Source organism: Lutra lutra, chromosome 1, assembly GCF_902655055.1.
Source record: "Lutra lutra chromosome 1, mLutLut1.2, whole genome shotgun sequence".
NCBI lineage: Eukaryota > Metazoa > Chordata > Mammalia > Carnivora > Mustelidae > Lutra > Lutra lutra.
Genome location: NC_062278.1, coordinates 123,554,540 through 123,566,278, shown reverse-complemented (window position 1 = coordinate 123,566,278; position 11,739 = coordinate 123,554,540). Strand labels below are relative to the sequence as shown.

Sequence of the window (11,739 nt, the reverse complement as noted above, 5' to 3'; positions counted from 1 at the left end):
TCTCCGAAAGCAAGATTCAAGGCCTCCCCTGGTAAGAACAGAAATCAGAAAGCATCAGGGACAGAAACAGATGAGTACCTTATAACCAGAGAGCCACTGAAAATCATATTCATGCATGAATAAGGCATTCTCTCTTTCACACGCACACACACACACACACACACACACACACACACACACAGTGTTTACTTTGATGTTTACCCTGTAAAAACTCATCAAGCTGTACTTGTGCAATTTTCTATGCCCATCTGTGTATTTATGTAAAATGTACATATGTAGACAGGAGAGAGGAGAGAGGGAGGAAGAAAACTATCCCCCCCCCATCATACAGGCCCCTGTTAATAAAGTGCTAAAAGAAATAACTTTCGAATGTTGTTTAATATGGATGTTTTTTAAAAACAGGATGTACTTCAAACTAACCTCTCTTTCAGACTATTGCCGTCATTGTGTTGTTAATGTTTCGGTCTTGGGTCCCAGATTTGAATTTAACATGCAAGAGAGCTAGGAAATGTGAAAGTCCAGAATTTGACAGCAAAAACGACTGCATAAGGTTATGAGAGAAATGGCCAGAAAAAGTAATTTAAGTAACCATGAGACTCAAAAAATTGGTAACATGATGAATAAAGCCTAAGAAATGGCATCACCTGAAGTAAATAAATGGCAGCCAAAATTACTATGATCCTTACTTCCTCTTTTTTGTTTCAAACTACTATGTTTTTTAATGTTCCAAGAATGGTACCATGCAAGGAAAACAACCTGTCATGCTGTGATTACTTATAAATTGTAACTCCACTATTATTTTTCACTGTCCAGACTTGCTAAAGAAGGCTACAGTTGAAATCTGAAGGTCACACTGAAGATTTGAATTTTCTCTCTTCCCTTTCTTAGTCTCTACCTTCTGGTGCTCAGTTCCTTAAATAAGGAAAATGAGAATCCAAAGCTGAAGTACTTCTGACCTCCTATCAAGTTTCCCACTCCAGGTTGAGGTACGCCTGGTTCCCTTTCTCCATTTGGATCAGGACTCTGTTGCTGGCCACTTTGCCGGGTCCACTCTGGCTCCTAGCAAATGCCAGGCTCACCTGGAGAGCAAGTGAAAAGAGAGGCTCACATCAGAAAAATAAACCCAGATATCAAACTCTGCAGAGAACATTGCCTGAGTCATCTGAGCAACCTTTCAAGAAAGGCAGAGGGATCAATGAGGATGGGAAAAGGCACAGGAGGATGAAGGCTTACTGCAGTTTATCACATTAAGCTTTTATATGGGACAAGAAAGGCAAGAATGGGGAAACTACGCCAATTTAATCTAAATTTACAATTTTAAGAGTACCTAATGAATGGAACTAGGATGCAATTTACTTACTTCTAGCTATTTTCATAATAAGCTTCCATAAGAAGGTGTGAGAATGCAACATCTCAGCACTACAAAGGACAGTACAAACACGCAGGGCCTAGACTCCAAAACAACAACAACAACAACAACAAAGCAGGCCCAGGGAATACACCATAAGGCAGACCAATGTCATATTAAAGGTTGAATTTGTCTGAGGCCTACATGTCACTGAACTTGAGAATGCTCTTAGCTAGATGACATTATTTGCTGCCAAAATCCTAGATTCCACCCCTGTTCATCTCATTTGAAGGCAAATGAGCAAAACAGGCATCATCTCCCTATTGTGAGGTACCTCACTGATTCAGGCATAAAGAGAGCCAGAACATAAGTGAAGTGAGCCTTCACTAGGATTCACAGTTTTTTATCTATGGAATGAAGGGATTGAGTTTGTCCACAGGATTTATCAATGAGATAAGCATAAGCTATTATTATGACTATATATTATTACACTCTTTCTGAAAGAGAATTGGCAAAAGCCCCATTCCAAAAACACACTATTCATATTTCTAGTAAGCAGGTAGGAGAGTATCAGGAACAGCTTACATCCTAGTGCTCTCCAAAAAGATAGAGGAAGGAGTGCCCTCCAAGCTTCCCAGAGCATGTCTAATTATGTGGCACAAAGCCGCCTGGTTCTCCCTCAATATATGTGTTCCTTCTGTTTCTGGAGTGGTTGACGTTAGCCACTAATCACACTGGAGAAAGAATACCATGTTGTACTTGAAATGTACGCAAGAAGAAAAGCTGGAGATGATGACCTTTAGATAATAAACAGACTGGGTATTTCTCAGTCTTTGGAGAACTAAGTTGAAAATCATAAGATGCTCACTTCCAGAGGAATCTTTTCTCAATCTTTCAGCCTAATTATTAGTTTACACAAGGGTGGAATCTGAGAATTTAGATAGAAGCAAATTAGAGATTTCCAAAGGCTTTCACCTTCAGAAGATCCAAGTTCTAAGATTACAGAACCAAAAAGATGTAAAAGTTACATGTGTAGCCAGGAGAGGGCACTGTCTGAGAAAACATACTGCACTCTTTGGGGTGCACTGGAAAATGCAGAGATGGGGAAAAGCCCATTTCTCCTTTTTCATTTTAGGCCAGCGAGGTTATACCATCATTCTTTAAGAGATTAAGGAACTGGACCTCTGTGACCACCTATTAGAAACTGCTAGATCCAGGAGTAAATTCAGTATCACTCAAGTACTCTCATTGTCAGAGATAGGATACAAACGTATTTTCACATGACCAAAATGGTAATTTTCCCTACCTCCCTCTTCCTACAAAGCTTTTCAAATGATAAACTGCAGTAAGGCTCTTCATTTGGTCCCTCTGGTTCTCTTGGCAGGTTGCTTAGGGCTCAGGCTCAGTACTCTGCAGTGTTGGTTGTCTGGATTTCCTTTTTTTTTTTTTTTTTTCCTGATAAAAGTCTCTTTCCTTGCTCTCTAGGTGAGCCTGATTATTTTTCAGGTGTCCGACGATCCTGGCCTTAGATGGGGACCAGAATCACAATCCAAGAGGCAGCTAGCAAAACAGAATCTTAATTCAAATGAACTTGGGGATTAGTAAATGTCAAGCTGGAGAAGAAAAACTGATGGGACTTTGAAGTACTCTACCTTTTCTGGATTTCTTGTTTTTCTTCTGGAAAGAACTCATCACCGCAACAAAGAGAGTAAAAGGAGGAAAAAGGTGGGATGGGAGGAAAGGAGAGAAAATATCAAGACAAAGCATCAGGTCTTATGAATCATCTGCAATCCTCTGGACAGTAAAGAACCTGGGAAGAGGGGTTATTACCATTTACAAAAATGCCCCACTCCCTACAGCCTTAGAGAGTAAGGCAAAAAAGAACAAGAAGGTCAAAAGTTATCTTTAGGATTAACTTGTTATTGGCAAATTTACTTGGAAAGCTAACCTCATTTGTGATCTATCCTGCACCTAACCCATTTTTATAGTTACAGTCTCTCTCCAAAGGGCCTGAGCCCTTCAGATTAGATCCTACAGTAAGTGAGAATTTAGATATCACTGGTACTGGTTAAAGAATAACGCTGAAACTGATACAACGGGTTACTCCAAGGAAGCATAGCTCCTGAAAAATTACCAGTTTACTAAAAATCCAACTTTATTCAGGAGAAAAACAAAACCAAACCGTATTTTAAAATTTCTAGGTAACCACTAGGATGAGTCAAGTTGACAGCTGGTTCTTTTTACTATGAAAATTATACAATCCAGAAGTTGCAGAATTTCCTCCTAGAAACCCTATATAATACAGTACTGACAGACTAAATTTACCTAGCACCGATCACCAATATTCACGACAAAGCTATCTGCTTGTCAGCTCTTGCGGGGAAGGGGAAGGACTGAATTAGGACCAGGTTTGGGGATTAGTGAGTCTCTAACCTAGCCCATGTTACAAAGCCTTGCAAAGCCAACAAATACAATCTAAAAATTCTTCAATACCAAATTTTACATAACCCACACTTAGGTTCTACCTGTAAGGACTCCTCTACCACACACAATTACCTATTAAATAAGTATTATCCACAATCACCATAAAATAATCTTTCTCGTGACTAAAAATGACAAGAATTCTGAAGAGTAAAACCAGGGCCTAGATGTTAACAAAGCTACCAAAGCTGCTTGCAATGTGGTTGTCAGGAACACCATATCAAAAATGAGCCCCCCCATGTCAAGAATGAACTCCTTGTATAAATTAATATAAGTAACAAATCTGTATATAAATTTATATACAAGCTTGCAAAGGGAATTAAAATAGGAGGCAAGAATTGAAAATAGTTCGCACCTGCAGTGTACAGTTCTCTTTTCGTTTGAGGAACTCCACAAACCTGGCCACTACTCCTGGTGTGCTGATGACTTCATCAATAGGAGGATTAGGTTCTGTCTCCCCATAAGATGAAAGGAAAGAAGAAAGAAGAAAAAAAATCTGGTTCAACGTTTTTATCAACCATTCAGAAAACACAACAAATAAATTTAATGATGGTAATAAAGATGAAGTAGTTAAAATGCCGGATTACAGAAATAACTTATAGGAAGAACAATAACCTGAAGTTGGCAGGGACAGAGCAGGATTGAGCAACTGAATTTTTTAAAAAGCAATTTTAAAAAATTTACAAGACTTTACAGACAAAACCTAAAAACAGTACATGAAGAGAAGTTCTAGGGAGCTAATTGGGTGCAAATATAGTGAACCATTACTGTGCCATGACTAACAAAATAAGCAATGCTATCTTAGAGTGCACTCCTGGAATGTGTAGTCTCAGGACCAGGAAGGCAACCTCTCCCCACACCTTACAGTAGTAAGAAAACATCTGAAGTACTGTATTTTAGTTATCATATTTTTAAGAGGAATGGCTGGCAAACAACCCAGGCAGAAAAGCAGTAGAGAGCAATGGAAGGTCCTAAAAAGCCCCATGGTGTGAGAAAGGCAGTAGACTCAGCATGCTGAAAAGAGACAAGGGGAATGGGGAAGCTGTACATGATAATGGCCTTCAAATGATTAACTTGTCTCACAAAAAATATAATTGTTATGTCACACACAATTTTATTATGTCTATATGTTATAGAGTTTCTTATTCCAGGTCCCTCAAGGGATATATTACCACTTATGAGTCCAAAAAACAATACCTGTGTGTGCGTTGTTAATTTAATGTCAATATTTACTATTGACATTTTAATGTGGTTCAGAGTTCCACAGTTCTTTTTACTTGTCCAGAATGGCAAAGTTATCATATTCTAGTCTACCCCTAATTATACCAAAAAGAAAAAAAAAGGTAATTACCCTGACCACCAATAAATCCATTCTTAAATTTCATGATAAAATGACAACATTAAAACCAACAATTACTGATCTTTCAACTGATATTTTATAAGTTTTCCTTGGGGCACCTGGCTGGCTCAGTTGGTAGAGCGTGTGACCCTTGATCTCAGGATTATGAGTTCAAGCCCCATGCTGGGTACAGAGATTACTTAAAAATAATAAAATCTGGGGTGCCTCGGTGGCTCAGTGGGTTAAAGCCTCTGCCTTCGGCTCGGGTCATGATCCCAGAGTCCTGGGATCAGGTCCCACATCAGGCTCTCTGCTTGGCGGGGAGCCTTGCTTCCTCCTCTCTCTCTGCCTGCCTTTCTGCCTGCTTGTGATCTCTGTCTGACAAATAAATAAAATTAAAAAATAAAAATAAAATCTTTAAAAAAAACAACAAAAAAAGTTTTTCTTAAAAAAAAAGTTTCTTTATCTGAATTAATATGAAATACTGACTCCTGTTCTTATCACTTTAAAGGTCTTTTCTAAAATAGCCCAGAAATGAAAAGAATGCTGCTTTCTGGTCCTGGTAAGATTGCATAAAGAAATTCAGAAGTTAGCCATGGCTCATAATTACATATGTCTTTATGTGTCCTTTTATTTTGTTGATAGACACATTCCAAAGCAATTTATTTGTGATATGAAAAATAGATTATGGGAAAGTAGTATTTTTTTAACTAAATGAAAAGAGACACAGTTGACCTCTGAACAATACAAAGGTTGGGGTGCCAATCCCTGCACAGTCAAAAATTCTTGTATAATTTTTGACTTCTCCAAATCCTAGCTACTAATAGCCTACTGTTGACAGGAACCCTCACCAATAACATAAACAGGCAATTAGTACATATTTTGTATGTCTAGTATTATATACTGTATTCTTACAATAAAGTAAGCTAGAGAAAAGAAAATTATTAAGAAAATCATAAAGAAGAGAAAATACACTTATAGTACTATACTGAATTTAATGAAAAAGACCTTCAGCCCTGTCACTCAGGGGCCAACTGTACTTTAAGATACTTAGAACTCACCTTTTGAAAGCAATTTTCTGAATTTCTGTGTTGCTGAAAGCTGTTGCTCTGGACTATTGGAAAATATCATTTCAATCATGTCAGAAGTAATAACACCACCCTGGGAACACAAACAAAAGCAAATTTATAAAATTTTAACTTTAATTCAAAGGAAAACAAAGACAGTATAGTTGTGGCCACATTATTAAGTTAATCATATTTATCTAGAGGAGTTACACAAAGGTAAGATAATCTTTACACGAAGAAAATGTCTGAGATGATTAATAATGTGATGAAGCCAAGTACTTTGTCTATCATTAAGAAGCTCATGACAGGGACGCCTGGGTGGCTCAGTTGGTTAAGCGGCTGCCTTCGGCTCAGGTCATGATCCCAGCGTCCTGGGATCGAGTCCCACATCGGGCTCCTTGCTGGGCAGGGAACCTGCTTCTCCCTCTGCCTCTGCCTGCCTCTCTGTCTGCCTGTGCTCGCTCGCTCTCACTCCCTCTGTCCCTGACAAATAAATAAATAAAATCTTTAAAAAAAAAAAAAAGAAGAAGAAGCTCATGACAATAAGAAAGTAATCTTAGTAGTAAATATTAAGACAAGGCATTTACTACTCTTCCACCCTTGTTCATCACTCACTTGGTTGGTCCTTGTCATTCAGGTTCTGAAAGGCGGCTCCTTAAGACCTCTAAATCTACAGTAGCAGTTCCATCTCTATATCACCCTACTTTAATCCTGTCCCAGCCCTTTTCACTATCAGATATTTTTTCTCAGTTATGTGTTTAAGGCCCAGGCTCCTCCAGTATAATTTAAGCTTCTTGAAAGCCGAAGACCCAGCCCATCTTCCCATTCTATCACTGATGGTTGGCATATAGCAGATGCTCAACAAGTATTTACTGAGTGAATATAGAATAGTCTTGTATGAATCACAGATTCTAGCTACTATCAAATTCTACTGACTCAAATTTATTTAAAATTTCTATTTTCTTTATTAAAACTTTTCAGTTTTCCACTATTTTCTTGCTTTGTTAGAACTTTTCCATTTTCTACAACCCATCTCCAGTATTAGTAGTTAACCTTCTAGGTTAACCTTCAGGGTGACTTGTCATAATGAAATAAAGTTCTTATCATTTCATGAAGGGTTAAAGTCAACAAGATGGACTGTTACAAAATGGGTTATAATAGAAAACTCCAACAGCTGTGATGTGGAATCAATTTTTTAAATCATACAAACATGCCCAATTTGATAAATGAATAGCAAACTGGAATTTCCTTTAAAGTATCCCTTGTTATTTAACTTTTAAGGATTAATTTTGTAATTATATTTTTTAAGTTTTAATAGCTGAATTAATCTTCATAATTTAGTTAATTCTGTTTAATTGCATGTTATTCAAACTATAACAAACATCTAATGAACCATGAGATTAAGTATATGGCTTCTTTTTAAAAATGAAATGCCGAGGCGCCTAGGTGGCTCAGTGGGTTAAAGCCTCTGCCTTCGGCTCAGGTCATGATCCCAGGGTCCTGGGATTGAGCCCCGCATTGAGCTCTCTGCTCAGCAGGGAGCCTGCTTCCCTTCCTCTCTCTCTCTCTCTCTGCCTACTTGTGATCTCTGTCAAATAAATAAAATCTTAAAAAAAAAAAAAAAATGAAATGCCAAGTACTTTCTATAACCATCTACTAACACCTTTTTAAAAAACCAAAGTAGCAAGCTACACCTCCTTGTCTTCTTCAGAAAAACACTAAAAAAGAGTTCTTTTCATTATCTTACTTACTGGTGCCATCTCCATGTTATTAATCTGAGCCTCATGGAAGCCTCCATCTGACATAACTTCTTCTTCTGTTTCTTCCTCTGCTGTAGCAACATTTCTTCGCTTGAATAACTGAAAAACAAAAGACTGTGACTCAAGTATTCTAATACAAAGAAGTCCAACATGCAAACACTAGGAACCCCATTTAAAAGGCAGGAAGGATGGAGTTTTTTGAAAATCATTTTAAAACTTCTAAAGGCTGTGCCACCTTTGACCTTTCCTGATGAGGAACTATTTCACAATTCTCCAATCTTATAATCTAAAGAAATTAACTATCACAATATGCTGTTACCAACATTTGATGTGATAAAATTACTAAGAGAAGCCTGACACTGCATGACACATAAAAAGGGTAAGGTTGAAAAAGGAGTTAGGGTATGCCTGGCCATTCCCCTCTTTCCTCTATGTTAAGTTGGTGATAGTATAGTCTTACCAATACATTACGGGAAATGATAAAAATGATGTCAAAATGACTTAATACTCCCTCTTAACCCTCAAAGATTATGAACTGAGACTTCCCGACCTTTCCAACCTGCCCAGCAACGAGTAATAACAAGTGACCACTGCGTGAACACTACCTTTAAAGCATCTATTAATTTGTGTAGGCAAAGAATAGTCCCTTCCAAAGGCAGCCCACTAAGGTGCCTTCACTCTATCTTTAAATAGAAACAGTTCACTTTTTCAAGCAATGATGGAGTAACAATAATTTATCCTCTCATCCTACACAACTCTAAAAGCAGACAAAATCTATTAAATACTGGGTTTTAGCTAATAGGTAACAGGCAGCCCAGGCAGTGATCCTTCAGAAAAGAAAAGAAATAAGACTGGCCCTAAGATTAGCTCAGATTATTGCCTGGACAGAGTTTCCAGGCTGTAGCATAGGGAGGGGAAAACCCAAGCAAGGCCTACAGGCTCCCTCAGCTGAAGAGACAGAGTTTAGAAATGAGGAGGCCAAGGCACCTAGAATCCATAGGTAAAGTAATGAAGAGAAGAGATCAACACAGAAAGAACTCTTAAGGCTCAGCAGAAAATTCCCCATGAGTATTTAGCTTCTTACTACAAGCACAGGTGTATAAGGGAAATACAGCTGGGAAAGGAACCACCTCCAACAAACATGCAGAATAATTTTGGAAGTTATATGGGTCAAGTATTATTCATGTTTCAACCATACAATAAAAAAGACTTCCTAATATATATAGGGCATTTAGTAGAATACTCAGAAGGATACTGATTCAGAAGTGAGGCTCAATTAGCTCTAGGTTAAAGGGTATTAAAAATCCAGCCCAATGAAACATAAAAACAAACTGGTTACAAGTAATTTACTAAATCCAAAGATAAATTCAGAATTACATATATATTAAAAGATATAAGAACTCTAACAATAAGCAAGGTAAAATTCACAATGCTTGGAATTAAACTGGAAACTACCAAGCATTAAAAAGCAGAAAAGACTATCCATGAGGAAGGAAAAATAAATAAATAATCAACCAATCAAAATCACCTAGAAATGACAAAAACGGTAGAAATAGAAAAGAACACTAAAATTGTTGTTATAAATATATTCCACATGTTCAAAAAGTAGAAGTATAAACACCAGGAGAGACAGGAAGAGATAAAAGGACTGAGCGAATACCTAGATGTGAAAAATACAATTTTTCAGGTGAAAAGTACACTGGGTAGGATTAACAGCAGATTATATATTGCAGAAGAAAAGATTACTGAATTTAAAGACATAGCAATATAAACACTCCAAAATTAAAGACATGTTGGAAAAAAGGTGAGAAAATAGGTACAAAATGTAAGTCAGCTGTGGGACATCAAGTGACCTACTATACAGGTACTGGAGCCCTAAAACTGGGGTGGGGGAAATATATTTGGAAAATGGCCAAAAGTTTGTTGTTTTTTTAGTTTCAAGTTTTTATTTACATTTCAGTTAGCTAACATATAGTGTAATGTAGCTTCAAGAGTAGAATTTAGTGATTGATCACATATAACACCCAGTGATCAACACAAGTGCCCTCCTTAATACCCATCACGCATTTAACCCATCCCTCCCTCACCTCCCTCCATCAACCCGTTTGTTCTCTATAGTTAAGTGTGTTTTATGGTTTACCTCTCGTTTTCCTATGTTCACCCATTTCGTTTCTTAAATTCCATATGAGTGAAATCATATGGTACTTATCTCTTTTTTAAAGATTTTACTTATTTATCAGAGAAAGAGAGAGCATGAGAGCATGGGCAGGGGAAGCGGCAAAGAGAGGGGGAGAAGCTGACTCCCCGCTTAGCACAGAGCCTGACACAGGGGCTCAATCCCAGGACCCTGAAATCATGACCCGAGCAGAAGCCAGACACTTAACCCACTGAGCCACCCAGGTGCCCAGTATTTATCTTTGACTGGCTTATTTTGATTAGCATAATACACCCTAGCTCCATCCACATCATGCAAATGGAAAGATTTCATTATTATGGCTAATAGTCCATTGTATAGAAATACTAGTACTTTTTCCATAGGCTCTTTCCATCACTTGGCTATTGCTGATAACGCTGCTATAAACATCAGGGTGCATGTATCCCTTCTGATCAGTATTTTTGTATCCTTTGGGTAAATACCTAATGATGCAATTGGTAGATCCTAGGAAACTCCACACTGTTTTCCAAAATGGCTGCACCAGTTTGCTTTCCTACGGTGTAAGAGGATTCCCCTTTCTCACATCCTCACTAATATCTGTTGTTTCCTCCGTTACTAATTTTAGCCATTTTGACAGATGTGAGGTGATATCTCATTGTAGTTTTGATTTGTCTTTCCGTGATGATAAGTGATACTGGGCTTCTTTTTGTGTGTCTGTTAGTCATCTGGATTTAGATGTCTTCTTTGGAAAAATGTCTATTCAAGTCTTCTGTCCATTTCTTAACAGGACTGTTTTCTGGGTGTTGAGTTTATAAGTTCTTTACAGATTATGCATACTAACCCTGTACCATACATGTCATTTGCAAATATCTTCTCCCATTCTGTAGGTTGCTCATTGTTCCCTTTGCTGTGCAGAAGCTTTTTATCTTGAAGTCCCAATACTTCATTTTTGCTTTTGTGGGAATTCCCTTACCTCCAGAGACATGTCTAGTAAGAAGTTGCTACGACCAAGGTCAAAGAGGTTGCTGCCTGTGTTCTCCTTTAGGATTTTAGTGGTTTCCTGTCTCACATTTAGGTCTTTCAACCATTTTGAATTTATTTTTGGGAATGGGGTAAGAAAGTGATCCAGTTTCATTCTTTTTGAATGCTGCTGTCCAGTTTTCCTAACACCATTCGTTGAAAGGACTTTTTTCCATTAGATATTTTTTCCTGCTTTGTAGAAGATTAGTTGACCACAGAGTTGTGGGTCCATTTCTGGGTTTTCTATTCTGTTCCACTGATCTACTATCTTTTTTTTTTTTAAGATTTTATTTATTTGTCAGAGAGAGAGAGAGAGCGTGCACACAAGCAGGAGTAGCAGGCAGAGGGAGAAGCAGGTTCCCCACTGAGCAGGGAGCCCAATGCAAGACTCAATCCCAGGACCCTGGGATCATGGCCTGAGCCGAAGGCAGGCACTTAACAGACTAAGCCACACAGGCATCCCAGTATCATACAATCTTGATCACTACAGCTTTATAATATAACCTAAAGTCCACAACTCTGATGCATACAGTTTTGCTTTTCTTTTTCAAGACTGCTGTGGCTATTCA

At 37.9% G+C, this 11,739-nt stretch overlaps 1 protein-coding gene across 1 annotated transcript in view; it reads right to left on the bottom strand.

The window, feature by feature from the left end:
* Positions 1 to 11,739, bottom strand: part of KPNA1 (karyopherin subunit alpha 1) — a 66,840-nt gene that overhangs the window by 20,180 nt on the left and 34,921 nt on the right. Inside the window, exons 3-5 of the mRNA XM_047735291.1 lie at positions 7,987 to 8,094; positions 6,230 to 6,329; positions 4,185 to 4,279 (exon numbers count right to left, since the gene is read on the bottom strand). Coding sequence (XP_047591247.1) covers positions 4,185 to 4,279; positions 6,230 to 6,329; positions 7,987 to 8,094 — 303 coding nt within the window. The remainder of the gene's footprint in view (positions 1 to 4,184; positions 4,280 to 6,229; positions 6,330 to 7,986; positions 8,095 to 11,739) is intronic.